Source organism: Lynx rufus, unplaced genomic scaffold (genome assembly GCF_022079265.1).
Source record: "Lynx rufus isolate CCGP_SWC_20201006 ecotype Redwood Valley unplaced genomic scaffold, mLynRuf1.p SCAF_24, whole genome shotgun sequence".
NCBI classification, from domain to species: Eukaryota; Metazoa; Chordata; class Mammalia; order Carnivora; family Felidae; genus Lynx; species Lynx rufus.
The window spans coordinates 1574793-1594563 of record NW_025814839.1 but is presented as its reverse complement, the minus strand read 5'-3'; the positions used below and the strand labels follow the sequence as shown (position 1 = coordinate 1594563).

The window sequence follows — 19771 nt, the reverse complement described above, 5'->3', positions numbered from 1 at the left end:
GTGAAGTTGAGGGTGTTTTTATACATTCCCTGGCCATTTGGTTTTGCTCTTCTGTAAAGTCTATTTATAATCTAAGTCTGTTTCTGTAATGGTTGCTTGTCATATTCAAGTCAGTTTGTAAAGCTCTTTATAGAGCATCCATTTGGCCATTGTTCTCGGGGAGGGCTGCCAAGGGTCACATGTGAACTGGCCACGTGACCTCGGCAAGTTGTTCAACCTTGTTTTGCCTCAGTTTACTCATCAATAAAGTAGTGACCATCATTATCCTCATCATCCCTGCCTCATAGCATTGTTCTAGACACAGATGAGTCCACGCACGTAGAGTCAACAGAATGGTGCCAGGCACAAAATAAGTCAACACCAGTTTGGTGACAGTTATTTATATTACAAATATTTTCCAGCTCCATTTCTTGAACTGGCTGTATTTATGGTATCCTTTGTCATACAAAACATTTTAATGTTTGCAGAGTCAAATACATCCATCTTTTCTTTCCTCGCTTCTGTGTTCCCAGGCTGGGTTAAGATCTCCCTCTTTCTCTCGTGACGAATTTCCCTGCTCTGATAGTCAGAGGCACATAGCTAACCATTTCCTTGATCTATTTCCTCCCCTTCTCCCTCACCCAGGAGGATGAGACCTTTAGAACACTTTCATTTCTTCATCTTTCCTCCCCCTCGTTCCCTGCTGAGACCCATGAAAATTTTATTCCCCACCCGGCTCTCTGAGGTCTGGCTGAGAGCATCTAGTATTTGTTACAAGTCCCTTAGGGGATGTCTGGTTCCAAGAGTCCTTCCCTATTCTACAAGTCCCAGTCTGTGCTGTGCCATTTAGATGTAAAATGTCACAGGCCTACCTTCTTAATGCTGTTTTCTCTCTCTTTCTTCTTTCTCCCCCCTCAGTTTTCTCTGCAATTTCCTCGGGGTTTGTCTAGGCTTTCCTCAGCTGGTTTCCCCAGACGGAGCACTGGCGATTATATTCTCTGAATTCTTGGGTATCCTTGACTGTCTTCTTTTGCCTCAGTAGATGCAGATATTTGGGCAGCTGGAGAGAGTCTTGGGTTGCGATGTCAGCTGTCCTCTCTATAATACTACTCCACTGTCGTTCACCACCGTCCGTGAACAACCAGATGCACTTTGGATATTCCATTTCTTTGTGGGTGTTTTCTGCTTTCCACCTGACACTTGTTAAGATTGTTACAGAATATACTGACATAGAATCTTCTCTCGTGGGGCCTGCCTAGAATTTAGCCAGCCCTTGGAGCTGCAATCTTCGGTGTTTATTACTTTCAGGGAACTCTGCTTCTATTATTTGTTTCATTATCTGGCGCATCCTCTCATTTTGGAACTCCTCCTATGTGAGTGTTTATTCTTCAGGAGCTCTCCTCCACCTTTCTAGCTTTCCCCACAGATTTCCATTTCTGCATCATTTCGCTCTGGGCTTTGAGACGTTTCTTAGCTTTTGATCTCCCGGACTACTAACTTGGATCCGGGGAGAGACCCTGCTCACTTTTAAATCATAACACGAGTTTCTTAATTGCAAAAATCATGTATTTCAGGGGTGCCTGGGTGGCTCAGTCGGTTAAGGATCTGACGCTTAATTTCAGCTCAGATTGTGATCTCAGGGTTTGTGAGTTCGAGCCCTGCATCGGGCTCTGCGATAAAAGCTCGGAGACTGGGATTCTCTAACTCTCTATTTGCCCCTCCCCTGCTCTCTCTCTCTCTCTTAGAATAAATAAATAACATTAAAAAAATAAAATAATCTGTAAGATTATGGATGTTAAAGTATCTCATAAACTGTATGAATGTAGTCCAAATAGTAGGTGATTTGAATTTTCAAAAACTAATGTATGATACAGATATATTTATACATATATTATACATGAGCAGCTTCATGAGAGATCGTTCCTTAAAGATAATGATTTCTTTTTTTCTTTAATGTTTGTTTATTTTTGAGAAGGAGAGAGAGCAAGCAGGGGAGGGGCAGAGAGAGGGGAACAGAGGGTCTGAAGTGGGCTCTGCACTGACAGCAGAGAGCCCGATGTGGGGCTTGAACTCACAGAGCGTGAGATCTCGACCTGAGCCAAAGTCAGACACTCAACCCACTGAGCCACCCAGGTGCCCCAAAGATAGTGATTTCTTGAACTTACAGACCACCAGATCACTTTCTAGTTTCATTAAAAGAGTTTGTTTGCATGGAAACATCTAGACAGTGAAGCTTATGGAAAAACTGCATACAAAGTAAGGGTATGCAGGAGATGATATACCCACTAGTTGAAGCCCCTTGGGTTTTGGACCCTCCTCTAGGTAGCCTGGAGAGAGGAAAATGGCAACGAGGCTGTCTGCTCTGCAAGCAAATATTGGTACCATTCTAATGTGTCCGGAGAGAGATGAGCTCACTCACCTTCATATCTGGGATGCCAGCAAGACTCAGGATGCCCATCGGAAGCCAAAGGAACCTTCCTCCGGGAGAATCCACAGCCATGCAGGCTCTTCCCAGAACCCGCTGTTTTCTGCCTACTGTATGTATCTCTTGCTATGTGGCAAATTACCCCCAAAACAAAACAATTATTTATTGTTTGGAAACTCTGACAGTTTCCATGAGCCAGGGATTCAGATGCGGAATAGCTTGTCTGGATGGAAGGACCCAAAGGCTGGGGCTGCAATCATCTGAAGGCTCCTTCTCACACGCGTCTGGCTGTTGGAATGGTGTACATAATGTGCAGGCCCCAGTGCACAGTGAAAAGTCGTTAAGGACCGACTGGGGTGGGGATGGAGTGTTGTGCAGGAGTGTGGTGATGGTCGCAGGGTTCTGTGAATACGCTAAAAACCATTGGAATGTACACTTTACATTTACATAGTTTTTATTTTATTCTATTTTACTTCTTTTAAGATTTAATTAAAAAACACTTTTTAAAATTTATTTATTTATTTTGAGAGAGAGCACGAGTGAGCAGGAGCAGGGGAAGGGGTAGAGAGACAGGGAGAGAGAGAGTCCCAAGCAGCCTCTTAGCTGTCGGCTCAGAGTCCAAGGCAGGGCTCCATCCCAGAAACCGCGAGCTCTTGACCTGAGCTGAAATCAAGAGTCGGATGCTCAGGTGACTGAGCCACCCAGGAGCCCTAGACTGTACCCTTTAAATGGATGAATTTTCTATTATATAAATCACATCTCGATAAACTTTATTTATTTATTTATTTGTTTGTTTATTTAGGCCCCCCACTTTTTTTTTTAAAGAGAGATAGTGTGTGAGCAGGAGAGAGAGAGAGAGAGAGAGAGAGAGAGAGAGAGAGAGATTGAGAGAGAATCTCAGGGTGGCTCCACCCTCCATGGAGCCCAATGCAGGGCTCAATGCTACAACCCTGGGATCATGACCTGAGTCGGAATTAAGAGTCAGACGCTCAACTGACTGAGCCACCCAGGCACCCCTCAATAAGCTGTTTAAAAAACTGTTAAGAATTTCAAGGTGCTTAGGCGCCTGGCTGGCTAAGTCGGTAGAATATGCCAACTCTTAATTTCGGCGTTGTGAGTTTAAGCCCCATGTAGGGAATAGAGATTACTTAAAGAAAAAAGAAAAAAAAGAATTTCAAGGGGCTGATGACAGAGCATTAAAATAAACCCTGGGTCCTTCTTACCATGAGGCCCTGAGCTAAGTGCCCAGGTCACATATTCATAAAGGTGGCCCTGCTGTGGATGCTGGCTGTCAGCTCAGGGTCTGGTTGGAAGCATCAGCCAGAGCAGTCCCACATGGCTTCTGCATGTGGCCTGCACTTCCTCCCAACATGGTGCACCAGACAGAGATAGGGAGAAAGAGAGAGTGAAAGAGAGAGAGAGGGAGAGGCAGAAGCTACATCCTTTGAATGCCTGGTTTTGGAAGTCACATAGCATCACTTCGACCACATTCTATTTATTAAAAGAAAGTCACTAAGTCTGACCCACACTCAAGCAGAGGAAGGTTAGGCCCCATCTTTTGAAAGGAGAGTGTCAAAGCATTTGCGGACATAGTTTAACCATCATAGTGATCTTTATACGTAAGCTAAGTGCCATTTTCTGGTCTCCTGAACAGCACATAGACAGGAGAGAAAGCCCCTCGTGGGTTTTTGCTGCCAACACCCCAGCAGAACGCAAGGCCTCATATACACCTGTTGAACCCAACCCAGAAGAACAGGCACCTAAACCAGGATGGGAAGGGAAGTCTTGATTAAGGTATTTTCCCCTCTAAGTCCTCTTCACCCGATTTTTCTAACCCTGTTATGGCATTTCTTCATTTTTTTAAAGGCAACCCTACAGTCAACATGGGGCTCAAACAACCCCAAGATCGAGAGTCACATGCTCCACCGAATGAGCCAGCCAGGCTCCCTGGCATTTCTTCATTTTTAAAAATGTATCATAACTGGGGGCACCTGGGTGGCTCTGTCAGTTAAGTGTCTGACTTCGGCTCAGGTCATGATCTCGTGGTTTGTGAGTTCGAGCCCTGCATCAGGTTCTGTGCTGACAGCTCAGAACCTGGAGCCTGTTTCGAATTGTGTCCCCCTGCCCCCCCACCCCTCCCCCACTCATTCTCTCTCTCTCTCTCTCTCTGTCTCTCTCTCTCTCTCTCTCTCCCTCTCTCTCTCAAAAATAAATAATAAACATTAAAAAAATATGTAATCACCGGGGGTGCTTGGGTGGCTCAGTCGGTTGAGCGTCCGACCTCTGTTCAGGTCATGATCTCGTGGTTCACGAGTTCAAACCCTGCATCAGGCTTGCTGCTGGCAGCGAGGAACCTGCATTAGATCTCTGCCCCGCCCCCCGCCCCTTCTCCGTTCATGCTCTCCTTCTCAAAAATAAAGAAACATCAAAAAATACATATATCATGAGGTGCCTGGGTGACTCAGCATCCAACTCTGGCTCAGGTCATGATCTCATGGTTCGTGGGTTTGAGTCCTGAATTGGGCTCTGTGCTGACAGCTCGGAGCCCGGAACCTGCTTTGGATTCTGTGTCTCCCTTTTTCTGTCTGCCCTTCCACCACTCATGATCTGTCCCTCTCTGTCTTTCAAAAAAATAAATGTTAAAAAATTTTTAAATAAATTAAAATTAATAAAAAATTAAAAAAATATATATCATAATCATAAAAACAGAAGGTAGACTGGTGTTTGCCAGAGGCTGCAGGAACTCTACAGGACTTCTAATGGGCCCAGGGCTTCTTTCTGGGTGACAAAGAAGTTCTGGAATCAGAGGGGATAACCGCACAACACTGTGAATATACTAAAACTCACCGAATTGTACACTTTACAAGGGCAGATTTATCATTTCCCGGCTTTTTTGGCTAAGATCAAGTGCAAGGATGCATTCGGTAGGCGTCCTGGGCTGGAATGAGGTTGAGAACTTGACGCTGGGGCCCTTGGGAATTGCATACTGGTTTGCATGGCATACTGGTTTCTTGAAAAATGGCTCAGGTGGCTGGGAACCCAGCTGATGTCTAGAAGCCAGCCCGGACCAAGGACACCTGGCCACACGCCGGGGACTTGCCTATGGCTGCCAGAATCAGCAAGACTGTCTCTCTCAGGCTCTCCTCTGCCGGTTGGTTGGTTCTCCTCGATCCCATCTTTATTTCTCTCTATCAGTGATAAAGGATGGGCCGCTGGGCTGTTGAGAAGTGCAGGAAAGCGGTGGCTGAACCCTCACTGGGAAAGACAAGGACGGGCATTGATGTAAATTGAAATTTGTGTGCCCTGCCTGTCCTGACCCTCTCAGCCCTTCTAGGCACGCGTTGAATGTAAAAAAGTATCTGGCACGAGATAGCCAACAAAGTAAGTAGGCTTAAGGAAAATAGGATGAGTTTTATAGGATGTGAACTGTATCTCAGTAAGAAAATAAATCAGGAGCCTCAAAAGCTGGAAAGATCCTAGGCCTCTTTCGTTCTCTTCTTCCCAGGCACCTGAGCGGTGGGTGGTAAAGCTGGAATTTTGTCCCAGGAACGTCTGATTCCAAAGGCCATTCTCTTTCACTTCCCCCCATACCAGGCTGGTTCCAGGTAGCCTGGCAGGGAAATGCCATCCATGCTGAGTTTTATTCCGTTGATAACTGAAGTTTCTGAAGTAGGACAAGAGATACATTGCAATTTTTGTTTTAGAAAAAATTACTATTAGGAGCTTTCTGTGAATATTCTTTATTAGAAATAATAATAGTAGATAAGAATATTGAGGAATATTTTTTTTTCCTGGGTTGACTATAATAATTTTAGTAGGTTTTTTTTCATGTTTATTTATTTATTTTGAGAGAGAGAGGGAGAAAGTCAGGGAGGGGCAGAGAGAGAGGAGGAGAGAGGATCCCAAGGCAGTCTCCACGCTGTCAACGCAGAGCCAGATGCAGGGCTCGATCTCACAACTGTGAGATCATGACTTGAGCTAAAATCAAGAGTCAGATGCTTAGCTGATCGAGCCGCCCAGGAGCCCCTGTTTTGCTTTTTTTTTTTTTAAGTTTATTTATTTATTTTGAGAGAGAGAGCGCGCGTGCGTGCACAAGCAGGGGAGGGGCAGAGAGAGAGGGAGAGATTGAGAATCCCAAGCAGGTTCCATGCTGTCAGCACAGAGCCTGACTCGGGGCTGTCTTCTGAGAGCCCTGGGATCATGACCTGAGCCGAAATCAAGAGTAGGATGCTTAACCAACTCAGCTCAGGTCATGATCTCACAGTTTGTGAGTTCAGCCTTTGTGTGGGGCTTTGCAGTGACAGCTCGGAGCCTGCCTGGGATTCTCTCTCTCTCTCCATCCCTCCCCTGGTTATGCGCTCTCTCTCTCTCTCTCAAAATAAATACATAAAACATGTTTAAATATATATAGATATAGATATATAGATATATATGGGTTTCTTTAAGATTTTATTTTTTTAAGTGTTTTCAAATTTTTATTTAAATTTCAGTTAGTTTACATACAGGAGAGATTTTGTTTTTCAGCGATCTCTACATCCAATGTAGGATTCAAACTTACAACCCAGAGATCAAGAGTTGTGTGATTTACTGACTGAGCCAGCTAGGTGGCCCATATATTTTTTTCTTTTAATATAAGCTCTACTCCCACTGTGGAGTTTGAACTCACGACCCCATGCATGATCAAGAGTCACATACTTTACCGACTGAGCAGCCAGGCGCCCCCAAGATACATTTTTTTAAAATCATGAGTGACACAGTTTGTGGGTTCAAATCCTGTATCAGGCTCTCTGCTGTCGGTTCAGAGCCCACTTTGGGTCCTCTGTCCCCCCCACTCTCTCTCTGCCCCTTCCCCTCTCGTTCTCTCTCAGAAGTAAATAAACCTAAAAAAAAAAAAATAAATAATAAAATAAAATCATGAGTGAAATGTCAGCCTCTACAGGAACTCTAGAGAGCTAAGTAATTTTTATCCCTCATTCCATTTTTTAAAAATATGCACTTTAATACATTCTGAGATGGGTTTCCATCGTTGCACAAAAGGTAGATGAAGAGAGAGAAGAAGCAGTTGGGCAATGTTTGCCTATGAAAAGTCCACCTGTCCTTAGTGTTATTCTGCTTTTTCTGAAGTTGAATTTCTCTGCTGTGTAGCACAGCAGGCCTTGTGTCAAATTCTCTTCACATTTATAGGTGATAAGTGGTTTCAAATAAACAGATAGGGCATTCCAGCTGAGCCCTGGAACCAGTGGCTGACGGAGGCACATAAGAAGAATGATCAGACCCTGTCGATTGGCTAGGGCCACCATGACAAAGGTCCACAGACTGGGGGCTTAAACAGCAGGAATTTATTTCTCACAGTTCTGGAGGCCAGAAGTCTAAGGTCACCGAGTCCGTGGGGTCATTTCTTCTGGGGCCTCTCTTCTTGGTTTGACAACAGCCATCTTCTCCCTGTGTCTTCACATAGACTTCCCTCTGTGTGTGTCTGTGTCCTAACCTCCTCCTCTTCTTTTTTAAAAAAGTTTATTTATGTTTGAGAGAGAGAGAGAGAGGGAGAGAGAGAATCCCAAGCAGGCTCTGTGCTGTCAGCACAGAGCCTGACGTGGGGTTCAATCTCACGAACTGTGAGATCATTACTTGAGCTGAAATCAAGAATCAGACCATTAACCAGCTGACCCTTCCTTGTGCCCCCTAACCTCCTCTTCTTATAAGGACAAGAGCCCTGTTGGATTCGGGCCATCCTAATGACCTCATTTTAACTTAATTACCTCTTTGAAGAACTTCTCTCCAAATACAGTTCCAGTCTGAAGTCCTGGGGGTTAGGACTTCAACAAAGGAATTCAGTCAAACAGACACTCTGGCTACATGTTTGGCTCCAAGGAGTAAGGAAAACATTTACATGAGAATTACCCAATTAATCGAGGGGTTACCAGCAACCTACAGGAGACACTGGCCGATAGTTAAAATCCCAGCCGAACTCTACCTTCACCGGCCCTGGGGAAGAGAGAACTTGCCTGATGCGGGACAGGACTGGGGACAGAGGAAGAGTGTGGGATGGGAGGGAGGATGAGCTGGAGACAGGGTCAGTTACTCTACAGATTCTGCTCACAAGTGGTTTTTGTTTGTTTTAATCAAGAGAAATTCACATAACATAAAATGAACCATTTTAAAGTGAACAATTTAGTGGCAATAATAACATTGTTATTATTTCTTTTCAATGCTTATTTATTTTTGAGAGAGAGAGTAAGTGGGGGAGGGACAGAGAGAGAGGATCCGAAGCAGGTTCTTCGATGACAGTGGAGAACCCGATGAGGGTCTTGAACCCATGAACTGTGAGATCATGACCTGGGCCAAAATCAAAAGTCAGATGCTTAACTGACTGAGCCACCCAGGTGCCTCATACATTCACAATATTGTACAACCACCACTTCTATATTTATCACCCCAAAAGGAGACCCCATACCCATTAGCAGTCGCTCCCTATTCTCCCTCCCCAGTCCCTGGCAGCTACTAATTGACCTTCTGTCTCTCTGGATTTACCTGTTCTGGACAATTCCATATCAGTGGGATCATACAATGTGTGGCCTTTTGTGTCTGGCCTCTTTCACTCAGCATGAAGTTTTCCATGGTCATTTTGTAAGAGTTTTTAATCTTAGTTTTTTATAAACATGCTTATTTGTAGTTACCTTTTATCTGTTTCCTACTCAACACGTCTCTGGAGGCAAGGGAAACAAAAGCAAAAATGAACTAATGGGACCACATCAAAATAAAAAGCTTCTGCACAGCGAAGGAAACAATCAGCAAAACTAAAAGGCAAGCTACGGAATGGGAGAAGGTACTTGCAAATGACATATCAGATAAAGGGTTAGTATCCAAAATCTACAAAGAACTTATCAAACTCAACACCCAAAAAACAAATAATCCAGTGAAGAAATGGGCAAAAGACATGAACAGACACTTCTTCAAAGAAGACATCCAGATGGCCAACTGACACATGAAAAAATGCCCAACATCACTCATCATCAGGGAAAGACAAATCAAAACCACAATGAGATACCACCTTACGCCTGTCAGAATGGCTCACATTGACAACTCAGGCAACAACAGATGTTGGCGAGGATGCAGGGAGAGAGGATCTCTTTTGCATTGTTGGCGGGAATGCAAGCTGGTGCAGCCACTCTGGAAAACAGTATGGAGGTTCCTTAAAAAACTAAAAATAGAACTACCCTACGACCCAGCAATAGGCATTTATCCAAGGGATACAGGTGTGCTGTTTCGAAGGGACACATGCACCCCCATGTTGATAGCAGCACTATCAACAATAGCCAAAGTAGGGAAAGAGCCCAAATCCATCGATAGATGAATGGATAAAGAAAATGTGGTATATATATACAATGGAGTATTACTCAGCAATCAAAAGAATGAAATCTTGCCATTTACAACTATGTGGATGGAACTGGAGGGTATTATGCTAAGTGAAATGAGTCAGTCAGAGAAAGACAAAAATCATATGACTTCACTCATATGAGGACTTTAAGAGACAAAACAGATGAACATAAGGGAAGGGAAACAAAAATAATATAAAAACAGGGAGGGGGACAAAACAAAAGAGACTCATAAATATGGAAAACAAACTGAGGGTGGCTGGAGGGGTTTGGGAGGGGGGATGGGCTAAATGGGTAAGGGGCATTAAGGAACCTACTGAAATCATTGCTTCACTATATACTAACTAATTTGGATGTAAAATTTTAAAAAATAAAAAATAAAGTTAAAAAAATATATAAAGGGCATCTGTTGGCATTTGGGTGGCGGGAAGGAAAAAGAAGGTGGAGGTTAAGCTGAATCAGACAAATGAGGCCTCATCAACAGAATGGGTGGTAATGTCAGCCCCAAAGTCCTTCCAGGTAACCCATGAACACGCATGTGTGTGTGTGTGGGGGGGGGGGAGGGGGTGTACATACACCCTAAATGCTCATAAAGAATAAAAATTCATAAAACACTCAGATTCCTACTGCTGAGATTTAACAAATGTTAACAGTTGGTTATAGTTACTTCAGAACCTTTTTATTTTTTAACATTTTTTTTGAATTATAGACCCACAAATTTACAAAAATAGTACAATGAGGTCCCACCCTCCCATCACTGAGCTTCCCTCAATGATGACACCTTCCATAACTGTACTAGATTATCAACATCAGAAAATTGATATTTGCCCGGTAGAACTAACTAGTCTACAGACATCATTCGGATTTCACCAATTTTTCCACATATTCTTTCTTTTTCTTCCTCCTTTCCTTTCCCTTCCTTCCTCCCTTTCCCTCCACTTCTTCTTTTACGTCTTTGTCGTAATTCTACGACATTTCATTATATACATAGACTCTGTATCTCCACCATCACAGTCAAGATACAAATGGTCCTCACTCGGGGCACCTGGGTGGCTTAGTCACTTAAGCATCCTACTCTTGATTTTGGCTCAGGTCGTGATCTCACCATTTGTGAGATCTATCCCCGCATCAGGATTGCTTGGGATTCTCTCTCTCTCCTTCCCCCATGCTCTCTGTCTCTCAAAATAGGTAAACTTAAAAAAAACAATGGTTCTCACCCTAAACAAACATCCTCATGCTATATACCATGCCTGTCCCCCCCCTTCCCTAACTCCTTGCAACCACTGATCTACATTCTTCTTTATAATATTATCATTTCAAGAAGGTCACAGAAATGAATTGTACAGTATGCAACTTTTTAAGATTGGCCCTTTTTTTTCCTCCTCAGTATAATGTCCTTGAGAGCCGTCCAAATTGATGCACCAATAGTCTGTTCTTTTTATTGCTAAGTAACATTCCACGGCATGGATGTAAATTCCATACTTTGTTTAACCATTTACTCACTGAGGGACATTTGCAGATCCTTTTTTTTTTTTTTTTTTTTTTTTAGTTTATTTATTTATTTTGAGAGAGAGAGAGCACAAGCAGGGGAGGGGCAGAGAGAAGGAGAGACAGAATCCCAAGCAGGCTCTGCTCCATCAGCACAGAGCCCGATGCAGGGGTCCAACCAAGAACCTCAAGATCATGACCTGAGCTGAGATCAAGAGTTAGATGCTTAACAAACAGAACCACCCAGGCGCCTCAGATCTTTTTTTTTTTTAAGTTTATGTATTTCTTTTTGAGAGAGAGAAAGAGAGAGAGAGAAGAGTGCACACAAGCGGGGGAGGGGCAGAGAGAGAGGGGGAGACAGAGAATCCTAAGCAGGCTCCATGCTGTCAGCACAGAGCCTGACCCGGGGCTCAATCTCATGACCTGCGAGATCATGACCTGAGCCGAAGTTGGATGCTTAACTGACTCAGTCACCCAGGCGCCCCTGCGGATCTTTCTTTTAAAATGAAGTAAAAGCAGGGCAACTGGGTGGCACCAGTCTGTTAGGTGTCTGACTCTTGATCTCAGCTCAGGTCTTGGTCTCGGGGTCATGAGTTCAAGTCCCGCACTGGGCATAAAGTCTACTTTAAAAAAAAAAATGAGGGGCGCCTGGGTGGCGCAGTCGGTTAAGCGTCCGACTTCAGCCAGGTCACGATCTCGCGGTCCGTGAGTTCGAGCCCCGCGTCGGGCTCTGGGCTGATGGCTCAGAGCCTGGAGCCTGTTTCTGATTCTGTGTCTCCCTCTCTCTCTGCCCCTCCCCCGTTCATGCTCTGTCTCTCTCTGTCCCAAAAATAAATAAACGTTGAAAAAAAAAATTAAAAAAAAAAAAATGAAGTAAAGCATTAGAGATATAGTTGAGGCCTCCCTTCCATGCCATCTCCCTCCCTCCGCAAAGCGATCTCTATCCTGTAGTTACTGTGCTTTCTTCTCAGCTGCAATTTTTGTTTTATTATATAGTGATGCTTCCGAAAGCTATGTTATATTGTTTAGCATGTTTTAAACATTTACATAAATGTTATCATATGGAATATATCTTTTGACAACTTGCTTTTTGCTCTAGATACCATGCTCAAGATTTGGTCCTATTGACACAATTAGCTTTGGTTCCTTTTTTCACTGCTATATAGTGTTCCATTGGGAGCCTGTGTCACTATGTATCCATTCTGTTACTAGTGGACATGGTTGTCTCCTGTTTTTCACTCTTACAAAGAAAGACGAAAGGGGTCCATCACCAGTTAGCTTCGGAGGTGCCTGGGGACCTAAATTGTTGGGCAGCCTGGAAAGTGCGGAGAACTTTGAGCCCAAATGGATCAAAGTATTCGCCTACCTTTTTCATTGAGGTCGCTCATCTGTCACTTTGCATTTTTTCAGAACTTTAAAGGCAAAGACTCTGGAGTCAGACTGCTTGCCTTTGATCCCCTGGTCCCTCCCTTTTTCATCAGTTGTTGCCCTCAGGAAAACTAATTACTCAAACTCTCTGGGCCTCATTTCTCTTATCTGTGAAATGGAAATAGCCCCTCCCCTATGAAGTTATTGAGAGGATAAGGTGAGATCGCCTGTATAAAACACTTAGATCAGTGTCTGACAGGTAGCAGAGAGCAAATCTTAGCTATGATACTTGGTACACGTTAAATGATGATGATGAAGAAAGTAGTGTCTGTGATTGTGAGTCTGTCTCTGTCTCATGTTGCATATTTATGAAAACCAAAAGCAGGGGTGCCTGGCTGGCTCAGTCAGCAGACCATGAGACTCTTGATCTCAGGGTTGTGAGTTCGAGCCTCATGTTAGATGTAGAGGTTATATATTTTTTAAGACTCTTCTCTTTTTAATGTTTTAATTTATTTTTGAGAGACAGAGAGTGCCTGCGAGTGGGGGAGGCGGAGAGAGAGGGAGAGAGAGTATCTGAAGCAGGCTCTGTGCTGACAGCAAAGAGCCTGATGTGGGGCTCGAACTCACAAACGGGGAGATCATGACCTGAGCTGAAATCAAGAGTCAGATGCTTAACTGACTGAGCCACCCAGGTTCCCTGGGTGTGGAGATTACTTTTAACATAAAAAAAAAAAAAAAAAAAAGAAGCAGATCATTAATACCATTTTCCTACTGAACTATCATAATCAAGAGAAAGGATATTTTGTAAGCATGCTGGAGAGAAACCCAGTTTTTCAACCTGATGACATCAGTGGATCGATTCATTTTCTCTCATTGTCGAAAGTCATGTACCCCGATTCCTGTTGATGGCGGTAAATCCCTCTGTGGGTGCGGCCTGAACACTGAGTTTATCAATATTTGCCAAGAGCCTAGAAGTGTTTGCTTTTCATTTGCCCGGGCCGTGGGATTGTGGACGATAGGTCAGCCCTGACGTTTGTGATGCCACACGCAAACCCCTTCTCTCTGAAGAGTCAAGGTGGCCAAATCTTAACTTTGAGCTCCAGGAGAATGACAACATTGCCGCAGAAGACACAGAACCTCGTGAACACAGCGTCATGGCCAGGTGTTCCCTGGCCAAAGAGTATTTCTAAGCCCCGAGTTTATGAAGCAATACATAAAATAATGAAGAATTTAATTCTCCAGGAAGGTCTTCTGAGGGGCTCTAGAACTCACATCTGGAGGTCTCCATCTGAATGGAGATGGGTGTGTGAATTGTGTTGCTTCCAAAGGTTGACTGATTGCTTCTCCATTCTCTGGGACCACCGTCTTAAAACATGGCAGACATTTGGGCAGCAAGAGAATTGAGATCTACCTAAAGTCCAAATGTGCTATGTATGAGTGACATGGAAGGTGATCTGGAATGTTATATGAGGAACACCTGGCAGAGAGCATGTCTTTACCCAAACAGTAATTTTAAAATACCCTTTGTGGGAGCGCCTGGGTGGCTCAGTAGGTTAAGCGACCAACTCCTGATTTCAGCTCAAGTCATGATCTCACGGTTTGTGAGTTCAAGCCCCACATCAGGCTCTGCACTGACAGGGCCTGCTTGGGATTCTCTCTCTCTGCCCCTCCTCTGCTCATGCTCACTCTTGCTCTCTCGCTCTCTCTCAAAATAAATAAATAAACTTCAAAAAATAGATAAAATAAAATACCCTTTGCACAGCTGCTCTGTGACTTGTTTTCATGACTCTTTTATAGAGAATGGTTTGGGACCAGTCAAATTCTCTCATGTGAGAATCTGACTGGAGAGACAGAGGTATGGAGGGGTTGAGTCAAGTTCATGGCTAAGAATTGGGGCGAAGGGCTGTGAGCTGGTCTCCTGGAGCTGCCCAACCCTGGTCTAACTCTCTCTCTCTCAGTTTCTGTGAGATATGCTAGTATCTTTCCTCTCTTTTTATTTTTCTTTTTTACTTAAGCTAATTTGAAGTGTGATTCAGTTACTTGCATTTATGGGCCCCTGAGTTACACAATTATAATAAGGCATCATCCCACTACAATGAGGAAAAAAAAGGAATTTCCTTCTCAGGAGCTTAGCCGGTAATACAAACAGCCCAGCCTCAACCGTCAAAGAATTTCATCAAAAGTTCAGTTCTAGGGATGGCTTGGTGGCTCAGTAGGTTAAGCGTCTGACTATTTTTTTTTTAATGTTTATTTCTTTTTTGAGAGAGAGAGAGAGAGGGAGCACATGTGTGAGCAGGGGAGGGGCAGAGAGAGAAGGGGACAGAGGATGCAAAGTGGGCTCTGCACTGACAGCAGAGATCCTGACACAGGGCTCGAACTCATGAACCTTGAGATCATGACCTGAGCCAAAACCAAGAGTTGGACACTTAACCAGCTGAGCCACCCAGGCGCCCCACATTTTTGTTGTTTTAAACTCCCAGATTGGTACTTTGCTATGGTGGCCCCAGGACACAAGTACATTCACACACACCAACTGAGTCTCACCTCGGGGCCTTTGTGGTTACCGTCACCGCTGGCTAGAATGTCCTTCCCCCAGAGTTTTGCACATTTTGCCGATTTCTGCTCTGCCTTGTCATTTATGGCTCAGGTCAAGGTCGCTTCTTCATAGAGACCTTCCTGGTCATCCCAGACCCCTCCCTTTTAAGCCCGTCACCCTGCTTTGCTGTCTTCATAATACTCCCAACTGTCCCCAATTCCTTTTCCAGTCACTGTTTTACTTTTCTGTTGTCTCCCCACCCCGAAGGTGAGTCCTGTAAGAACAAGGTCTTGGGTACCTTGTCCCTTGTACTATTTCCACCAACCACCCAGCACAGCATTGGGCACGTAGTTGGTGCTGATACCTGAGAGCTGATGGAGGGGTGCCTGGCTGGCTCAGGCAGTAAAGCAGGCAGCTCTTAATCTCAGGGTCGTGAGTTCAAGCCCCACACTGGGCGTGGAGCCTATTTAAAAAAAAAAACAAAAAGCTGATGGAACTCATGAACAAATGAAACGAATGTGAATTAATTCTAAACAGGTCAGAGTTTCACAGCCGGGTTCCCTGCTGACTCATGCGTTTGAGGCCGGGGAACTGCTCCTTCCCTCTGAGCTCATGTCTGCCAACACTTCTTCTTTATAAGAAGGTGATTTCTGCTTTAACTTTCTACTTCTAGGAATGGACTGGAGAACCGGGCAAGCAAAGTGCTCTCAAAACACTTCACCATGAGAACGTCTATGTCTATTCATTTACTGCCATTCAACTATGGCTAGGAGTCTGAGTATCTACCTTTCTTATCTGTTTCTGAGTCAGGATGTCAAAGCAAGCCTCGTCTTGCTAAAGAATCAAGGAGTGACAAGCTGGGAATGAAAGTGTAATAGAAACTTGGACGGATCACAGGCTCAAACCAGTACGTCTCCTTTCCATCCAGAACTGGGAACTACAATAATTCCATAGGAAATTCTTTCTTCCCCCTCCTGTGCAAGCACCCCAGTCTGTCCCCATTCCTTTTTTTTTCTCCCCAACACATCATTTTGTTTAACCACCATGCTTTATTATTTATTTATTTTAAAGTTTATTTATTTATCTTGAGAGAGAGAGAGAGAGTACGTGAGAGCAGGGGAGGGGCAGAGACAGAGGGAGAGACAGAAAATCCCAAGCACGCTCTGAGTCAGCACAGAGCCCACTCGGGGCTCTATCTCGAGCTGTGAAATGGTGACCGGAGCAGAAACCAAGTCAGACGCTTAACCAGCTGAGCCACCCAGGAGTCCCCGATTCCTTTTTTTAACACGCAAATAGTAACATCAATATTCACCAAACTCTAAGTAAAATGTGCTCTTGCAACCCTGTCTGTGCCTCCCTTCCCAATTACATGGTTTTTTATTTATTCCCAGCCCTTTCTCGTCCTTGTCCTAATGCAGGTGTAATTTTCACTTAACTGTCTCTTGGTGCAGTTCAGCGTCCACATCCTTTTCTTACTTTACAGTATTCAGTGTTTTTCTACTAGGACACAGTTGACAGCCCATAAAAGTCTCTGCTTAAGTAAGAAGTCCGTTTCTGTGAACCATCATCTGGACACATGCAACACCAGACAGTGTGTCTCACATCCAAGTTTATTGACAGGGTAGATTTCCCATAAGGATAGAAACACGAGCAAAGGAACCAGGAGGCACCTTCTCCCTCGGATTGCTGCACAGCATCTCCCTTTTAATGACAAAAGCAAACAGAGGTGGGAAGCAGCGATCTTCTCCAAAGTCTAACTGCTCAGCCTTCAAATTAGTGTCAACAAGAAAGGAATAGATTAGCCGAAGGTCGCAGCACACACGCCTTCCCTTTTTCTTAGTAAGACTGTTTTGCTCCGTCCCACCCTGGCTAATCCCTCTCTTCCCACTACTGGAAACTCAGATATTAACCAAAGCTGTGAGTCTCTTTGCCTAGTGCTTTTCTGCTAAAGCTTGGCTGAGAGATGAATCCATGGAATGTAAGTGACCTACTGGCTCAGTTAATGACGCCTGGCCTCCCTTCCGGGGCAATAACTTCCCTCCAGTCACTTAGCTCTGCTTGTCTCAGCTGGGGTCCACCAACAGGCTGGATACCCACTCCCTCCCCAGGAGCGGAGAACCATCAACATCTCAGGCAAGGGAGGGAAAGAGGTCAGTGAATCACAGGTGCTGATGGGCGTCTCTGTGGCTCCAACTCTATTCAGCAGAAGGTGAGGACAGTTTTGCCGTCTTCGGTCCTGTGAGTGTCAGAGATTGAGCAGAAGTTTCAGAGGCTTTACTCTCTGTTCCCCCCAAGATTCCTCTGCTGACATTCTGCAACCAGGCAGCCCACTCTGCCACACCACTTCTCTAAGTCTGATTCTCTGAATCTGGAAGTTCCAGGAAACCACAGGCCGGGTCTAACGATGGTACTCTGTGCACCCAGCCAAACCGTTTCTCCAGAGACCTTGGTTCTTGGTAACAATGTCTCTTCTTGGCTCGATTATTTAGCGAGAAGCTGGGGCTGGATAAGATGGGTTCCACGGCTCACTGGGGTTGGCCATTAAAGTGTCTGGAACACTCCTGGTTGTACTCAGATCCCCCGTGAGCTCCATGCTTGTGCTCTGGTTGTTATCTGGCCCTTGTGGTGTCTTCTTCCGCAGGCAGCGGTTGATCAGGGTGGAGAAGAAGTTGGGAAAAGATGGGCTGGAGAAGTAGTACACCAAAGGGTCCAGCATGCTGTTCATGTAGGTGAAGCTGAGGGTGATGAAAAACGCCAGGTCAACCGAGCGATAGACGTCACAGTTCTTCGTACCCGTGGTGTGCAAGAGCCAGAAAATGCGTATGCGCACAGCCACGCTGGGCAGGAAGCAGATGATGAAGACGATGGCCACCACCATGATGAAGTTGATGGCCCTCTTGATCTTGGCGTGTCTGTCCATTTGCCGCTGGCGCAGGCTGCAGATGATTCTGGCCGAGCAGAACAGGATGATGCCCAGGGGCAGGATGAACTCCAGGAGGAACATGGCATCGTGCCACCTGAAGGTGTGGCAGATGCTAAAGCTGCTGCACAAATTCGCATCTCGATTCCTGATCAACATCTTTTTGTGCAGGAGGTGACCCGTCAGGCCGATGGTGACACCCCACAAGAGGCAGGAGATGATGGCCGCCGTCCGATTGGAGATCTTGTTCAGTGCGTGGTGGGGATGGACCACCCGGAAATACCTGTCCACGGCCACCACGGTGAGGAAGATGATGCTGCCCTGGCGGTTCATGGCCAGCATAAAGAGCATCAGCCTGCAAGGGATGTCCCCAAACTTCCAGTCCCACTTCCTCACGTAGTTGTCCGTCAAGAATGGCAGGCAGATGATCAGGAGAAAGTCGGCCACGGCCAAGTTGAACAGGAAAATCCGGCTGGATTTCCAGGACTTGAGGTGGAAGCAGAAAATCCACAGGGCAAGGCCATTGCCCAGGAGGCCGAACACAAACTCCAGCCCCAGCACTGGTGGCAGCACATTGGCAATGAAGTCATCCCGGAACACACAGCAGTTCTTCTTGTCTATTTCCAGAAAATGATTCTGCTGCTGGTGCAGGTTCATGAGTGGAGCGAGTCAGTCCTAGGGAGCGCCTCACCTAGCGAATGCCCAAGGAAAGAGGTGTGTGTCTGAGTGGCGAATGTGAGGTTCAGCTCCCGCCTTTATGTCATGTCGGGTGTTGAAATAGATGACTGAATGGTTACCAGGAAGCTACGAAATCGTTTAAAAAAAAAAAAAAAAAAAAAGCCAGCAAGGCTCTTATGCAATCTGCTGTTTGCATAAACAAGTAATAAAAATCCCCTGGGCAGACAGGAACCCACAGCTTCCTAAATGTAAAGGATAAGTTTAGGCAAGCCAACTGCCATTTGTGAATTACTGAAACGTGGAAGGCATCCCTTTGGAAGGCTGTGTGCCTACATACTGAGTACTTAACATTAGAGAATTAACTCACTGGCAGCTTGTTGGCTTACATAATGAACAAAACAACAATGGCAATAATAATTTCCTGTGCTAAGCAGCATGGTTTTCCAGAAACATTAAGAATGAGTATGGGGGCGCCTGGGTGGCTCAGTCGGTTGGGTGTCCAACTATGGCTCAGGTGATGATCTCTCAGTTTATGAGTTCAAGCCCTGTTTCAGGCTCTGTGCTGATAGCTCAGAGCCTGGAGCCTGCTTCAGATTCTGTGTCTCCCTCTCTTTCTGACTTGTGCTCTGTCTCTCTCTCTCAAAAATAAACATTAAAAAAAAAAAAGAATGAGTATGAAGCTTTAGCATGTATATGATTTAAGAAACAGTATCATGCTGGGGTGCCTGGGTGGCTCAGTCGGTTAAGGGTCCAACTCTTGATTTTGGTTCAGGTGATGATCTCATGACTCGTGGGTTCAAGCCCCACATCAGGCTCTGTGCTCAGAGCCTGCTTGGGATGCTCTCTCTGCCCCTCCCCTGCTCCCCTGCTCTGTGTGTGTCTCTCTGTCTCTCAAAATAAATAAAGTAAAAAAGAAGAGAAAAGAAAAGAAATGAAAGAGAAGAAAAGAAAAAAGAAAAGAAAGAAAAGAAAAAGGAAAGGAAAGAGAAGAAAAGAAAAGA

General features: G+C 44.9%; 1 protein-coding gene across 1 annotated transcript; it reads right to left on the bottom strand.

Moving 5' to 3' along the window:
• Nucleotides 1-16281: 16281 nt before the first annotated feature.
• HCAR2 (hydroxycarboxylic acid receptor 2) lies at nt 16282-18801 on the bottom strand. Its single transcript, XM_047088137.1, has one exon. It carries the CDS (start codon nt 18747-18749, stop codon nt 17658-17660), a length of 1092 nt encoding a protein of 363 aa, XP_046944093.1. The 5' UTR covers nt 18750-18801; the 3' UTR covers nt 16282-17657.
• Nucleotides 18802-19771: the final 970 nt, after the last annotated feature.